The sequence below is a fragment of the Gracilinanus agilis genome, chromosome 3 (genome assembly GCF_016433145.1).
Source record: "Gracilinanus agilis isolate LMUSP501 chromosome 3, AgileGrace, whole genome shotgun sequence".
In the NCBI taxonomy this organism is placed as follows: domain Eukaryota; kingdom Metazoa; phylum Chordata; class Mammalia; order Didelphimorphia; family Didelphidae; genus Gracilinanus; species Gracilinanus agilis.
The window spans coordinates 96,924,015-96,941,410 of record NC_058132.1 but is presented as its reverse complement, the minus strand read 5'-3'; the positions used below and the strand labels follow the sequence as shown (position 1 = coordinate 96,941,410).

At 42.1% G+C, this 17,396-nt stretch overlaps 1 protein-coding gene across 1 annotated transcript in view; it reads left to right on the top strand.

Annotated features, from left to right (window-relative positions):
- The first annotated feature begins 514 nt into the window (after positions 1 to 514).
- GDPD5 (glycerophosphodiester phosphodiesterase domain containing 5) overlaps positions 515 to 17,396 on the top strand; it is a 93,259-nt gene continuing 76,377 nt past the window's right edge. Inside the window, exon 1 of the mRNA XM_044668922.1 lies at positions 515 to 586. Coding sequence (XP_044524857.1) covers positions 515 to 586 — 72 coding nt within the window. The remainder of the gene's footprint in view (positions 587 to 17,396) is intronic.

Sequence of the window (17,396 nt, the reverse complement as noted above, 5' to 3'; positions counted from 1 at the left end):
AATAGGAAAGTTATGGGAGATTTTTTTTTTCTCAACTGCTCGAGCCTTCTTTCATCCATCATAGCAAAGGCAGAGTAGGCTTGGGACCATGTGGATCTTGGGACAGAGGATCTTCTTCTTGGAGGGCACAAATAATTTTGGCTTTAAACCAAACGAGATAATCCAAGGATCTCTCTTATTTCGGTTGGGTCCCATAGCATCATTGATTTTTTTAGGCTACAAATTCCTTTTTTTTCCCCCCCTTTAACAAATTTACTTTTTGAAGCATCCAATTCATCCTGAATTCTGTGAGAGCTCAGAGACTTCAGAGGTCAGATAACTGTCTGCTCTCACCCCCCACGCTGATTCATGAGTCTCCTCTGCAATTTCTCCTCACAGGTGAGTCCCCAGTGTTTGCTTGCCCTCTAGTTCAGCAGTCTGGTTATAGGGTGCTTATTTGGTTGCTAGGTAGCTGGGATGACTTGGAAATTCTGACCACTGCCCTCGTTTCCCCAAGGGAGAGACGAATCCCGGGATGTGGGAGCTCCTGCATCCCTGGAACTTGGAACAACAGCAGGACATCCCCTTTTGCTGGAACGTGTGCAAGGTTGGAAAGGGGCAGTTCTGGTCCCATTCCAGAAAACGGTCTATGAGGGTATCTGTCTTTGGACAACTTCTGGCCTCCCTATCTAGTTCAGCCTCCTTGTTTTACAGAGGAGAAAATTGTGGCTCAAAGAGGCAGATACTTGCTCAGTAATGGTTTAAAATCAGATCTAAAACTAGAACCTGGGCTTCCTCACTCCTGGCTCCGCACCTCCTCTGAAGATGAGGCTTCTCTGACCTGCTTTGGAAAACCAAGAAATGCCTTCCTCCTTTAAAAACTTCTTTTCCCCCGAACTTCTTACCTTCCTTCTTGGAATCAATTCTGGGGATTGGTTCTAAGGCGGAAGAGAGAGAGGTAAGGGCTAGGCAATGGGGGTTAAGTGACTTGCACAGGATCATATAGCCAGGAAGTGTCTAGGGCTACATTTGAACCCAGGATCTTCCAAGTCTACAGGCCTAGCCTTTGATCCACTGAGCCAGGCCCTTTAACTCTTAGAAAACTGAGAAATATTATATCTGTTCCACGAGCTTCTCCTTCTTTGTTTCACCTGTAAGAATCCAGTTTTCTTTCCTGCATCTCCCAGGGATGAGGGGCTCTGTCCGAGTAGAGGCTAGATATTTCCCTTGAGATCAGGGAATTCCTAAGGGTAGGGGGCTGTTTTTGTCTAGAGAACAAAGGGACCTTAGAAAATAAAATATTCTGCCTCTTCATACCCACGTGGCCTTGGTCTTCATTCTCCTCATCTATAAAATAAAAATATTAGGCTAAATAACCTCCATCATGTGATTTCTATGGGTTTTCTATTAAATGAATGTTTTTCTGGTCTAACATTTGTTTTATAGAAAACCCATAGAGGTCAAGTGATTTATTTGTCCATAGTTAGTAAGAAGCAAGGCTAGTATGGGAAGTCCTGGGTTCAAATCTGGCCTCAGACACTTCCTAGCTGTGTGACCCTGGGCAAGTCACTTGACCCCCATTGCCTAGCCTTTACTGCTCTTCTGCCTTGGAACCAATACCCAGTATTGATTCTAAGAGGGAAGGTAAGGGTTTAAAAAAATAAAAAAGAAGCAGCAAAGCTGGGCTTTGAACCCAGGTCCCCTGATTCTAAAACCAGTGGTGTTTACTGTCTCTTCCCTGGTCTCAAGGGACAGAAGTGGCTTCCTAAGGAGACCAGGCATCTCCTTTCTTCTTTATACTATTCTAAGCTATAGGAGTGAGGGCAGCAGTTCTTGAACAATGTCATTCACCAACCAGTGAAACCATCTCCTGGATTTCTGTCTAGGTGAAGCATCCATTCACAGACCTGAAACCAAACCTGGTCAGGAGAATTTGTAGATGGGAGGGTAATTGGATGGATGAGTCAATTAACCAACAAGCATTTAAGTGCCTTCTATGATCCAGGTTCTTTGTTAGGTGCTGGAGATCCAGAGGCAAAAAATAAAACTGTCACTGCCCCCAAGGAGCTTATAGTCTGTCACTAGCCTCTGTAGGTGTATGCCAAAAGCAGGACATCTCCCACTTCCACTAGAGTTACTGATGGGGCAGAAATGTCCATGGAAGAAGAGGGAGCCTGGGGTGATTAATCCTTTGTCCTGGGTGATGATGAGAGGCCCAGATGCTAGCTCTTGCCATAAAATTTCAGCTCTTGAATATGAGAGCAAGAACAAAAGATTTTCTGGGATGAGGGTTGGGGGGATTAAATGATAATAGAAATAAAAAAATAATAATCATGTGGATCGAGAGCCAGTTCTAGAGATGGAAGGCCTGGGTTCAAATCTAACCTTAGACACTTCTTTAGTTGTGTGACCCTGGGAAAGTCACTTAACTCCCATTGCCTAACCCTTACCACTTTTCTGCCTTGGAACCAATATGCAGTATTGATTCTAAGATGGAAGGTAAGGTTTAAAAAAATTGAATAATAATAACTCAAGTTTCTCTAAAGTTTTAAAGTTCACAAAGTACTTTCTCCCCAGCTCTGAGAAGTGAATAATCCAGGTATCCCCATTTTAGGGAAGAAAAGACTGAGGCTGAGGGATTAAGAGACTCACCAGTGGTCACATCAATAATGAGTGTTAGAGCTGAAAGGCACTTGGAGACAGTCTAATCCAACCCTTTTGTTCTTTAGATGAGAAAATGAGAATTTCAGTGATTTCTCCAAAGTTGCCTAGCTAGCAAATATCAGAGCCCAAACCTCTGATTCCAAATCCAGCCCTGTTTCTTCTAAACCGATTTGAACCCAGGTCTGTGACTGTGAGTTCTGTTGTCTCTTCTCTACCCCCAGCCCATCCACTGACCTTTCGCATTCTGGTGAGTTGAAGGATAGAAAGTAAGGGACCCGATGTGATTTTTCTCCAGAAAGAATGATTTCTGCTTCATCATCTGGCAGGATTCGAGAGGAAGGCCCATGTGAAGGCTCAGAGGGACAGGGAATTTGTTACACCTGAGCTCCTCAGAAGATGGGGATGGAGAGAGAGATGCTGTGTATCTGCGTAAACAAGGGAGATAGCCAGCCTCCTGTGTGTATTTTCAAGTGTGTTTTTGTGGGGTGACAGGGAGAGGCAGAACAGCAAACCCAGAGCTAGGAGAAGAACTGGGTTCTAGTTCCAAGGCCTTGTGTTCTTGAGTGAGTCAAATTTCCCCTCTGATTGAGAAAGATCAATCTGTTAAGGCAACATAGTACACTGGAAAGGGTACTTGCTGGCTTTGGAGTCCATTGGACTTGAGTTTAAATCCAGCTGCTGACACTTCTTCGTGTGACCTTGGGTTAGTCACTTAACTTCTCTGGGCCACAGTTTTCTCTGTAAAATGAGACTAGAGGTCCTCTGAAGTCCATTCTGATTAGCTGTAGATCTAGAGCCCTGTGATTCAACTGGGCAAAATCATAAGAACATGGAACATTTTAATTTAAACCATAATAGTGTCCGGTGCCATAAGATTACTAAGCATTTTCCCACCCATGATCTCATTGAATCTCCCAAAAGCATCCAAGGGAAAGGATCTGGACAGGGATAATAATAATCCCCATTTTACAAACCTCTAGCGAGGTTAAATGGTTGTGTCTCACAAGGACAAAGGAGAAAAGGCGACACTCAAACCAATTCTCCTTCCCTCTTATCTTGACTTCCAAAAATCAGCGCTTTTTTTCAGCCTTCTTAGCACATTAGAACTGGAAAGGGTCTTAAAACACAGAATGTCCGCCAGTCAGCTAATCCATCAAATATTAGACCGGAGAGAAAGTTTTTAGAACAGAGAGCCATCTTTATACAAATGTCTGCCATTTGTCTCATCAACGAACACTTATTAAGCACCAGCTATGAACCATGATCTGGGGAAAGAAAGGGAGGCAGAAACTCAGCCCAGCAGGCCCTCGGCACCTCGTGATCTAAAGAAGGGGACAGCATACTAGCAGCTGCGTACAAACACGCTCTGGGCAGGCTGAGCACATCATCCCAGGAGGAAGGCATGGAAGGGCCTGGGAAAGGCTTCCTCTGGAAAGGGAGACTTCAGATAGGGCTTGAAGGAAGTCAGGAAAGCCAGGAGGGAGAGAGGAGGGAGAGGATTTTAGGTGTGGGGAGAGCCAAGGGAAACTGAGTCAGGAGAGGGAGTTTCTTGCTTGAGGAACAGCAAGGAAGACAGAGTCCCTGGGCCACAGCATATGTGTGTGTGAGGTATGAGAAGACTGGAAAGATGGGAAAGCATCAAAATATGAAGGCCCTTAAAGGCTAAACAGATTTTATATTTGATCCTGCAGTGAATAGGGTGCCACTGGAGTTTGTTTGTTTTTTAACGTTTACTTTCTTTTTAGTATCAATTCTAAGACAGAAGAGTGACAAGGGCTGAGCAATCAGGATTAAGTGACTTGCCCAGGGTGTATAGTTAGAGATTTTGTACCGTGAACTACATTTCCCAAAATTCCTTTCTGCTTTACCCAGAATGCTTGTCACATACTGTATATAAATTCTGAAACACCGCCTCTCTCTCTCTCTTCTTCACGACCGAGACTTGGTTAGCTAGCTTTTTTCTTTAGTTATTATTAATAAATTTTATATACAATATAATAGTTATTGTATATTCATTTTTTTTACTTTTTGTTTTAAACCCTTAACTTCTGTGTATTGGCTCCTAGTTAGAAGAGTGGTAAGGGTAGGCAATGGGGGTCAAGTGACTTGCTCAGGGTCACACAGCTGGGAAGTGTCTGAGGCCGGATTTGAACCCAAGACCTGGCTCTCAATCCACTGAGCTACCCAGCTGCCCCTCTTGTATATTCATTTTAATCTTTACAAGGGTCACCCACCTGGGAAGTGCCTGAGACTGGGTCATCCAAGGGTGACATAGCCAGACCTAGACTTTAGGAAAATCACCTCGAAAACTGATTGGAGGATGGGTTAGAGTGGGGGAAGACTGGAGCCATGGTGACCAAGTAGCCAGTTCCACTATCGTGGTGATGGAGTCAGAGGAAAGAAGGGGGCTTATAAGAGAGATGGAACAATCCAAATGAGTTGGCGGCACATTGGATGTGGCAATAAGAGAGACTGACCCCCAGATTCCAAGCCTGGGTGCCTGGACAGGCGATGGTGCCCTTGGCAGTGATTGGAAAAATGAGGAAGAGGAAAGGATCTGGAGGAGAAAGAGAATGAGTTCAGTTGAATTGAGATGTCTGTAGGACTTCCAGTTGGAGATGGCAAATGGATTTTCAGAACTGGAGATCAGACCTGAATATATAAATCTGAGAATAACAAGTGTAGACATATAGTGCTTTATACATACAGACATCATGCTTTAAGTTTTTGAGAAACACTTTTAAGATATTATCTTGGGACCTTAGAGATCATCAGATCCAAACACCATTTCCCAGAAAAACTGAGGCCCATTAAGGTGATATGACTGCCACTACTGGTCAGGTTTGCCCAGAGGAGGCCTTGCCTCTCTTCCGTGCCTCTTTTTGCACCCCACTTTCCAAATCCAGTCCCTCAAGACAATGGATGATAAGCCCACTTGTAACTGGGAACAGTTGGGGTTCTGAATCTGGCCTCTATGAGCTTTTATTTTATTTTTAGACCCTTACCTTCCGTCTTGGAATCAATACTGTGTATTTGTTCCAAGGCAGAAGAGAGGTAAGGGCTAGGCCATGGGGGTTAAGTGACTTGTCCAGGGTCACATAGCTAAGAAGTGTCTGAGGCCAGATTCTCATCTCTAGTTCTGACTCTCCATCCACTGAGCCACCCAGCTGTTCCCTAAGAGCTTTTTATTTTGATGAAATGGTATCATTTCATCCTCTCTAGGCATTTAGAAACCTTATCCTATGAAGTCTGTAGGTTTCCTCAGACTGACTGCAAAAGGATACATGATCCAGAGCCCCTGCTTTACTGGTACCCTGACCATCAAACTCCTCCTCCTTATAAGTCATAGAGTGCTTTATGGTTTACAGAAGACTTTTTCTCATCTCAGCCATCCTTCAAGGCGCTGCCCCAATGTCACCTGCTCTGCGAAGAGAGCATCGGTTCTGGCTTCACATTCTGCTTCTGATACTACCTCGGTGGCCTTAGACAACTCACATAACTTGCTTGGGCCTCTGGATCTTCCCTTGTGAAACGAAGGGGTAGGATGAGAAGGTCTTTGAGGCCTCTTTCAATCTGGATATGCGACCCTGTGATCCTGAGATGTCCCGAAGGGCTGCTTCTGGAGGGAGTCAGCTCCTTCGTCATTCAAGCCTTTCTGGAGGCAGAATGATGAGGTCTTGAGGGTGTCGCTGAAGGGTTTCCCGAGTGGGTGGGGGATTGGGTTAGATGACATCCAGGGTACCTTAAAACCCTGAGATTTCCTGGCGTGCGTGGGTATGGCACCGAGTGGCAATCTTTCTCCATTCCCCCAGAGTGGCAGTATCCTAGAGACTGCAGCTGGGCTGGTACTGCCAACCACGGCCCCAGAGGCTGATGGGAGTGATGGGTGGGCAGCCTGTGTGTGGTTTGTCCAGAGCTGTGGAAGGCCCTTTCATCTCGGGCATTGTTCCTCCAGCCCCTGGTCTCTGATTCATTCAGTGCAGTGTTTCAGAAGAACAAAAGCCCACAAGAGTGGAAGAGGAGAGTCTGTAGGGCCTGGTGAGATAGAAGCATCCTCAAGGCTTCCTTCTCTCTGCATTGCTAGGATTCTGTTCAGCCCAAGCCATCAGATGGCCTCAGAGGCATCTATTCTTTCTCCTCTTCACCCCTCTTCCGTACTGTCAGCTCCTGCCATCCAGGACAGAAATCCTGTCTCTTCAGAGGTCCAATCCTCCCTCACACGTTTTCTTGGCTGTGTGACACTGAGCAAATCACTGGATTTCTCCCAGCCTCCATTTCCTCATCTGTAAAATGGGGGATAATAATACAACCTGCCTCATAGAGTTCTGAATGTCAAATGAGATCATATATTTTATAAACTCTAAGGCCCTCTCTAGTTTGTTATTGTTCAGCTGTGTCTGATTTTTCATAACCTCATTTGGGATTTTCTTGACAAAGATACTGGAGTGTTTTGCCATTTTCTTTTTCAGCTCATTTGACAGATGAGGAAACTGAGGCAAACAGGGTAAAGAGACTTTGCCCAGGGTTACAGCACTAGGAAATGTCTGAGGATGTATTTGAACTCATGAAGTTGAGTCTTTCTGATTCCAGGCCTGCCATCTAGCTTCATATTTACTATATGAATAATTATTATATAATATTTAATGTTACATGTTGGCATTATTATTGTTGTCCTATTGTTATCATACATTCGTTTGAACATTTCTCGAGTTGGGGAGCTTATTCACACTTGAGACAGCCCATCTCATTACAGGATAGCCATAATAGCTGGGAAATTAATATTGAAATGAAATCTGCTTCCCTGTAACTACCCTTTCTTGTTCCCAGCTCTGCCCCGAGGATGGCATCCTCCTTCTCAGGGCAGCCCTTCACATACATGAAAAAGACTCTTCTTTACCTCTGAATCTTCTCAGGGTTAAGCATCCATCCTCATTCCCGCCCCAGAGTCTCAGATAACACAGTCTCCAGGCCCTTCCTCATATATCCATGATAGCAGAACTGAGTGTAGCAGCCTTTCCTAGCACAGGGTAGCTACCTACCCGGGTTTGTGACTTTTCATCCTCGCTACCTTCCAGGATCGATTTTAGGCAAGCTCTTTAAAATCTTTAAGCACTGTACAAATAGGAGAGATCCTTCCTATTTTCTCTATCCCTCTCTCTCTCTCCTGAGGACCCAGAGCTAGACTCAGAGAATCCTAGAATTTAGAGCAAGAAACAGTTCCCAAGAGGATGCTCCGGTGCAGCCCCCTCCTCTTACAGAAGAGGATATGCCAAAGCCCAGAGGAAGTGACCTTGCCCGACGTCCAGAGTCAGACACTGGCTGGCCAGAATCGAACTCACGCCCTCTGATTCCAAACCTGTTGTTCTTGCCACCAGAAGGACTGGCTCCAGGAGCGTTTGTCGAATTGACTAAAATGGCGGCCAGTGGCTGGTTATCTGTCCTTGGGGAAAGACTAGAGTGGGAGGAAGTATTGGGGAAATCTCCAACCTGAGCTCAGTTCCTAGCTTACACAATTCTCTCCACTCTGAATTCTTTCTCGTCATCATTTCTTATGGTGCAATAATATCCCATCACATTCATCAACCTGGCTCCCCCCTGCTCAGTTCCTAGCAAGACTCAAGCTTGCCTAGGATGTTAACTCATAGGCTGCTGTTTCTTTGTAAAAGATGCCCTTTTCTATTCAACAGACTCCATTTGATCCCCCCAAAAAAGTATGATGAAACAAGGTCCCTCAACATACTGTTCTTGTCCTTTAAAAAGTATAATTCCTAGAGAAGGAGAGGGAAAGCGCATGAATCAAGTAACCATGGGGAAATATTCTGAATGAATGAATGAATGAATGAAGTAAAAAAAATAATAAAATAAATATGTAGGCAGAGACAAAAAAAGTATGCCTCCTAGAGGAGGGGAAGGAAAGAACATGAATCAAGTAACCATGGGGAAATATTCTAAATGAATTAAATAAATAATTAGGAGAAAAATAAAATAAATGTGTAGAAAAAAAAAAGTATGTCTCCTAGGTGCCTCAGTAGATAGAGAGCCAGGCCTAGAGATGGGAGGTCCTGGGTTCAGATTTGACCTTAGACACTTCCTGGGCAAGTCACTATTAGCCCTTACCACTCTTCTGCCTTGGAACCACTACGTAGTATTGATTCTAAGATGGAAGGTAAGGGTTAAAAAAGAAAAAGAGGATGCCTTGCTACTTGGGGCAGTTAGGTAGCACAGGAGATAAAGTGCCAGGTCTGGTGTCTGGGTTCAAATCTGGTCCCAGATACTTTCTAGCTATCAGATCCTGGACAAGTCACTTAACCCCATTTGCCTTGTCCTTGATGCTCTTCTGTCTTAGAATGAATACTGGGACAGAAGACAAGGGTTACTTATTTATTTATTTTTAAGTATGCCTCATCTAGCTCCTGTAGCCTGTTGCTTCTCTGCCAAGAGATGGGAGAAACAGTTCCCCATCAGGGCTCCGGAGTCATGATTCATCCTAGTATGATCAGAATTCTGCTGTTTCTCTGTGATCATCATCTGAAGTGTTCTCCTGTTTCTTCATCAGCTTATACAAATCGCCCCACTTCAAATTTTTCCTAGTCATCATTTCTTATGGTGCAAAAATATTCCACCCCATTCATCAACCATAATTTGTTCAGTCATTCCCCAATCAATAGGCACCAGTTTTGTTTCCAGTTCTTTGCTATTTCAAAAAGTGCTGCTCTAAAAAACAAAAAAATTAACTCATACTTTTCATCTTAGAATCAATACTCCAAGGCCAAAAAGCGATAAGGGTGGGCCAAGGGACACACAGTTAGGAAGTATCTCAGGTCAGATATGAACCCAGGAACTGCCATCTTTAAATTTATAGTCCAGTAAATATTTTTTAAAATATATTTTAGAACTTTTCCTCTTGTTATTAGACTTTCTTGACTATAGAGGCCTAGTAGTGGTATCACTGCATCCCCCAAAGGATGTAACAGTTTAGTGAGTCTGGAGGGGGCTCAATTCCAAATTATCTTCCAAAAGGGTCGGGCCAATTCATTGCTCCCCTATAATGTCTGTTTCCTAGTTTTCTTCTTTGCTATTCTGATGAGTATGAGGTGAAACCCAAGCCTTGTTTTGGTTTGTGCTTATTTTATTATTAGCGATTCAGAGCATTACTTCCTGTGGTTGTTAAGAGTTTGCATTTCTCATTTCGAAAATCGCGTCTTTGTTTTGAACCTTTCTGTTGTTGTTCAGTAGTTTGAGTCATTTCCAATTCTTTGTGACCTGGTATGAGGTTTTGTTTTTTTTTGGCAGATCCTGGAATAGTTTGCCACTTCCTTCTCCAGCTCATTTTACAGATGAGGAAACTGAGGCAAGCAGAATTAAGTGACTTGCCCAGGATCACACAACTATTAAGTACCTGAGGCCTGATTTGAACTTAGGTCTTCCTGCCCAGGGGTCTATCCACTGCACCACTTAGCTGTCCTTTGACCACTTACTTATTGGGGAATGACTCTTGATCTTATGTTTGAAACATGAAGTCTTTTACGTCTTGGCTATCATTCCTTTATTAGAGATATTTGCTGCAAAGATTCCCTCTTCTCTCCCCAGTTCACTATTTCTCTTTTAATTCTGGGTACATTGATTTCAACCCCTTGTTCTGTTAAGAATTCTGCTCTGTTCTGTTCAGAATTAAGAATGCCATAGTTGAGGCATCTCCTATTCTCTGCCCATGTTGTTGTTAATCTTTCCATTCTGTCTCGGAATCAGTATTATGTATTGGTTCTCGGGCAGAAGTCCTCTTATCTCCAGGTTTGGTGCTCTATCCACTATGCTACCTAACTGCCCCCCAATAAGCATTTATTAAACACTAACTATATGCCAGGCAGTGTGCTAAGTGCTAGGCGTAAAAATACAAAACAGAAGGATAATCCCTGCCCTCAAAAAGCTTATATTCTTATGGGAGAAGAAAACACATAAAAGGAAACTGAAGAGAGAGTGGGGAAGGCGATGAGAAGGAAAGAAGTTACCTGTTGTGAAGCATAAGAGAGAAATCTGAATAGCAGCCTGGAGAGAAATAAAGAGATATCTGGGTTTAAAACAAACAAACAAACAAAACAAAACAAAAAACAAATAAAACCCTTACCTTCTGTTTAATAATAAATACTCTGTATTAGTTCTAAGGTAGATGAGTGGATAGGCTAGGCAATGGGGACTAAGTGACTTGCCAGGGTCTCACAGCTGGGAAGTGTTTGAGATTCAAACCGATGTCTTGGCTATCTATCCACTGAGCCACATAGCCGCCCTTGGATGTTTTGGGTTTGTTTTTTTTTAAACACTGTAACCTTTTTTATGTAGGTCAGATTTGGTCTAGTGGAAAAGAGAAATGGATGTCGATTCAGAGAACTTGAGTTTAAATCCTGTCATTTACTATTTGGGGTGACTGTGGGCAAGTCACTTAATCTCTCTCAGCCTCAGTTTCCTCATCTGTAAAATGATCAGATTGTACTCCAAGACAGCTGAGGACCCTTCCAGCTCTACATCTGTGATCATGTCGTCTCTTTGGAGTTTATTATGGTATGTGCTTTCACACTATTCAGGAAGAAGAAGCAAAGCACTTTGCAGCCCAGTGATAATTAATTGATAATTGCTGCTGGCTGTTCACTCTAATGCTCCTGCTTAAGTAATTGGGAAAAGAGAACAATGAGAAGGTAGGGGTTGTTTCCTGGACCATTTCCAGTAGCCTCTCCCTCATGTGGCTCGTGTAATTCTTTTAGCTGCCTTTGTGTCTGTTGGCAGGTAAAAGCGGGACCTCCTCTGGGTCAGGAAAGAGAGATGTTAGACACCTGAAAAAGGTATTTCAGGAGTGTTCGTTTGGCCCATGGTAGGGTGCCTGTTAAATTGAATAAAAGCCTAAGTGGATAGCAAAGAGGTCCTGTGCCTTGTTTGCCATGCTCCTTGGCAGCAGATTCCTAAGGAGGGTGTCTCATTCCTGTACCCTCAGTCCCGCTCCTTCCCCACCCACTCAGGGAAACCATGTATAGGTAACATTTTTTAGAAATAATGATTTAAGGGTGGCTCTGTAAATGGAGAGCCAGGCCTAAAGATGGGAGTTTCTGGGTTCAAATCTGGCCTCAGACACTTCCTATCGGTGTGTCCCTGGGCAAGTCCCTTAACCCCCTGCCTAGCCCTTTTCACTCTTGTATTTTAGAATTCAAACTCATTGATGCTTAGAATCCATACTCATTGATACCTAAAATCCATACTCATTGATGCTTAGAATCCATACTCATTGATACTTAGAATCCATACTAATTGATACTTAGAATCCATACTCATTGATACCTAGAATCCATATTCATTGATACCTAGAATCCATACTCATTGATACTTAGAATCCATATTCATTGATACCTAGAATCCATACTCATTGATACTTAGAATCCATACTAATTGATACCTAGAATCCGTACTCATTGATACTTAGAATCCATACTCATTGATACTTAGAATCCATACTCATTGATACCTAGAATCCATATTCATTGATACTTAGAATCCATACTCATTGATACCTAGAATCCGTACTCATTGATACCTAGAATCCGTACTCATTGATACTTAGAATCCATACTAATTGATACTTAGAATCCATACTCATTGATACCTAGAATCCATACTCATTGATACTTAGAATCCATACTCATTGATACCGAGAATCCATACTCATTGATACCTAGAATCCATACTAATTGATACCGAGAATCCATACTCATTGATACCTAGAATCCGTACTCATTGATACCTACAATCCGTACTCATTGATACTTAGAATCCATACTAATTGATACTTAGAATCCATACTCATTGATAAATCTGGCCTCAGACACTTCCGCTTTGTGTTGCTGGGCAACTCACTTAACCCCAATTGCCTAGCCCTTACTGCTCTTCTGTCTTAGAATTCATACTCACTGATAGAGGCTTAGAATTCATACTCATTGATACTATAACAGAAGGTAAGGGTTGAAAAACTAGAGAGCTCAATGGAGTCACGTAACCCCCATTGCCTAGCCTTTACCATCTTCCACCTTAGAACCAATTCACAGTATTGATTCTAAGATGGGAGGTAAAGGTTTTGAGGGAGGGGGGAAGAAATAGTCTTTTAAGATTTGAAATATGCTTAATGCATGCTGTTTCAATTGATTCTCACAATAGCCCTGTGAGGTAGGGGCAATTATTAAGCACCTGCGTGGAGAGATTATGGTAGAGTCAAGAAGAGCTGAGTTCAAGTCTTGCTTCAGACATTTGATAGCTTTGTGACCCACTGAGCAAGTCACTTAACTTTACTCAGCCTCAGTTTCCTCATCTGAAAGATGGAGGTGCTTATATAGGGCTATTGTGAAGATCAGAGCTCTTTAGCTGACAGCTATTATGATGATGATCCCCATTTTACAGATGAAGAAACAGGCAGACAGATTTGTCCAGGGACACACAGCTAGTAAGTATCTAAGGATAAATTCAAATTTGGATCTTCCGGACTCTGAGTCTAGCACCTGTTGTGTTCTACATGTTGTCATGGTCCCTAGAAAAAATAGAGAATTGAGATAAGGCTTAGTCATTGTCCTTAAAGAACAAAGGTCCTGCCTTGTAAAAATGTCATGTAGTAGAGCACCTAGCTTCCAATCCCATTTCTGATACTCCCTGTATGACCTTGGGGAAGTCACTTCAATCTCCGCATCTGTAAAATGAGAGGGGAGACAGAACCAAGTTGGCAGAGTGAGAAGAGCCCCTCTCTGTATACTCTTCCAAATAGATCTAGAAAATGGAACAGACTGACTCCTAATGGGAAAATCCAGGAAAAAGCCATAGTGAGTCTTTTGTCCAGCCCCGTTGGGCACTGGGAGATGGACAGGGAGGTCTTTGGATCCTGAAGATGGGGCCAGGACAGGAGGGCACTGCTCAGGGCACAATACCACCAAGGTAGATACTAGACCTATCCTGGGGCACTCCCAGACCCACAGCAGGGGACTGCCCTGGGAGCAGCTTTGTCATCCGCTTCCCAGTCCCAGGTACCCGATCCCAGATCCAGGGCAGAGTTAGAAATAGATCTGTGCATGGCTTAGGGAAGGGGGAAGAGAAAGGAGGAAGTTTAGAAACCAGCAGCTGCAGCAGCTACAATATTGGCTCAAACCTTTAAACAGAACAAGGTCTCACTTCCAGCCTACAGAGGAATAAGCAAGGCAAGAATCCCTGACCAAAGCCAACAGAGTTTTCCAGCTGGCTGATGGGGCAGAGTCCAGCAGCAGTCTTCTCTTGCTCAGATCCTAAGCCAGGTCTTGCAGAGCTCAGAGCTGGTGGCAGCAATCAGACTTTGCTCTGGGTCAGACTCTTTTGGGAGCACTGAATGCTTGCAAACCTTAGTCTGTCCATGAAATCTTGGGACGATATAATATTGAACAATATCCCAAGAAAGCAGCAATAGGGCTGTGGCCTCTTCCTTCCCTCCAAAAGTGTGGCAGAGCCCAGCCCTAACATCAAGTCTGAAGCCAGAAAGTAGGCTGGAAGAATGGACAAATAAACAAAATTCTATACTAATGAGCTATAGTGGTGTCTTAAACACAAAAGCAGAAGAAAGTGGTTCCAAACCATTTATGAGCAAAGCCACAGAGGCAAACAGAACTTTGAAACAAGCTGCTAGAATTACTGGAAGAGATGAAGCAAGAAGTTTGTTGTTGTTTTTGTGTTTTTTTTTAAGTTACAAAATGTTTTTATAAATGGAATGAGAGCACTTGAGGAAAAAATTGGAAAAGAAATGAGAGCCATGGAAAAAAATTGGACAGAGGATTAACAGCTTGGCATAAGAAATCCAAAACTTTGCCCATGCAACAATCTCTCCGAAAATTCAAATGGAACAAATGGAAGCTAATCGCTTAATGAAGCAATAAGGAATATTTAAACAAAATTTGTTTGTTTTTTAAACTAGAAAAATAGAAGAAAGAGTAAGGTTTCTTGGAGCAAAAAAATTAACTGGCTTTGAAAACAAATTGAGAAGAAAAAATTAAGACTGAATGGATTATCTAAATACCATGACCAAGAAAAAAGAGCTTAGACATCCTATTTGAAGAAATCTTTTAAAAAAGAAAAAAACTTCCCAGGACTCTTAGCACCAGTCAACTCTTGAAAAAAAGTCCCTAAATGAAAACTCTGAGGAACATCATAACCAACACTCAGAGTTTCCATGTCAAGGAAAAAATACTGAAAACAGCTAGAAAGAAAGAATCTGAATATTGAGGAGTCATAGCTAGGGTCACAAATATTAGTCAACAGCCACAACTATAAAGGAGCAGAGAATTTGGAATGATATTTCAGAAGGCCGATGGTATGGTATTTACAGCCAAGAATAACTTACCCAGCAAAACTCAGTATAACACTATGAGAGGAAAAATGCATCTTTAATGACTTAGAAGACTTCCAAGCATTCCTGATGAAAAAGCCTTTGCTGCAGAGAAACTTTAAAGTACAAATGGCAGTGAAGAGAAACACAAAGATAAATATGAATGAATAACAGTAAAAAGAAAGATAACATGACAGTAAAGGACTAAATATGGAAAAACTCACTTACATTCAAATATGGGGAGATATACGTGTCCTTTCTGATTCCTATCTTTATCAGGGTCCATAGAGGAAGTCCAGTTAAATGAGATCAGAGATTGACTATGTTATGTCTTGGTCTTAAAAAAAGAATGGAAAGAGAAGGGAAGGAGTATTAGGGGGCGGGGTAGGAAAGGAAGGTTTGGGAATTTTTTTTCATATAATGAAGATTTACAAGTAAACATCTATACCCACAATGTGGGTATAGGAGAAATAGCTAATGCTTGAACCTCACTCTCTCATCTGAATTATTCAGAAGAAGGAAAGATACATATAACACAGAGATGGATACAGAAATACATTTCATTCATCAGAAATGATCATAGGAGGGACAGGAGAGAAGGGGGAAAGGGAATTATAAGAAGACTGATTAAAAGAATTCTAAAAAAACCAATCCTGAAGGTATAAAAAATATTTTTTTCTCTTATTTTTTTTCAAATCCTTACCTTCTGTTTTAGAATCAATATTAAGTATCAGTTTCAAGGCAGAAGAACAGCAAGGACTAGGCAATTGGGGTTAAGTGACTTGCCCAGGGTCACACAGAGAGGAAGTGTCTGAGACCAGATTTGAATCCAGCCTCAGGTCTGGCTCTCTATCCACTGAGCCACTTAGCTGCCCCCTGTAACTCTTTTTGATATGTCAAAGAACAGGAATCTAAGAGGGATTGCTTGATTGCCTTGTTTTTCTTGTGTTCTTAGAGGGAAAGGGATTGTGATGGAAGGGTGAGAAGGAGGATGTTGGCTTATTAAAGCAAAACGTGTGTGTGTGTTTCTTAAGGACTCATGAAACATGCTGTCCAGTTCCTGACAGCAGTGATAGACTCAGAGTACAGATTGAGAGATTTTTTTAGACATAGCCAATGAGTAATTTTGTTTTGCTTGACTATCCCCTGCTTGTAATAGGAGTTTTGTTTTTCTTGATTTCTCAAGATAGAGGGAAAGAAGTGGGAGGGAGAGAAGACTGATCCTTGTTTTAAAATAAAATTCAATTTTAAAAAAGAAAAAAAAAAACCAGAAGATTAGACTAGATGGATTTAGAGGTCTCTTCTAGCCCTAGATCAGTGGTTCCCAAACTTTTTTGGCCTACCACCCCCTTTCCAGAAAAAATATTACTTAGCCCCCTGGAAATTAATTTTTTAAAAAATTTAATAGCAATTAATAGGGAAGATAAATGCACCTGTGACCATCACCACCCTCCTGGGTCGCTGCAGCACCCACTAGGGGGCAGTGGCGCCCACTTTGGGAATCACTGCCCTAGGTCTATGAGCCTAAAATCCTAAATTAGAGCCTTGAAAGCATCTAATATCTTCTAGATTGACCTCTCATCCATCTGGCAGTCAGCGAACATTTATTAAACACCTATTATGTGCCAGGCACAAAGAATGGTAAAAGACAGACCCTGCTCTTAAGGAACTCATATTGATGAGGTAGACAGCTACATATAATATAAATTAAAACCACCAACAGAGGGAAAACATGATCGTTAAAGGAAAGAAATAAGTTTATTAGGAACCTACTATGTACTGGGCTTGGTACTAAGCACTTTATAAAATAGTATCTCATTGAATCCTCACACCAACCTGGGGTAGTAAATACTAATATCCCCATTTTATGGTTGAGGAAACTGTGGCAGAGTTTAAGTGACTAGCCCTGGGTCACACAGCAAGTAAGTGTCTGAGGCTGAATTTAAATTCAGGTTTTCTTGAATTCAGGCCAGCACCCTACCCATTATAACATCTAGCTGCCTCTAATGGACTTTTAATAGAAGATAGAATTTTAGCTGTAATCTGAAGGAAGCCAAGATCTGTGACCCATCCAGTTTATGTTTGAATACTTCTAGGGACAGGCCCCTTCTTCTGTGATATCATTCTGATTGCTTAGAAAGTTCTTTCTTATATTGAGTCAAAATCTTCCTTCCTGTAACTGCAGCCCAGATCTCAGGTAGATTTCAAAATACCAGGCTGTCTGCTGACCGGAGTTTTATCCTACCTCCTCGTGTCGTCTTCCTCACTTCCTGCTTGTCTTTTTAAAAAATGTTAAGAATTTTTAAAAATTTAAATCTAATAAAATTATATATAACATCATATAATATGTAAAATAATTATATAATGTTATATATAAATA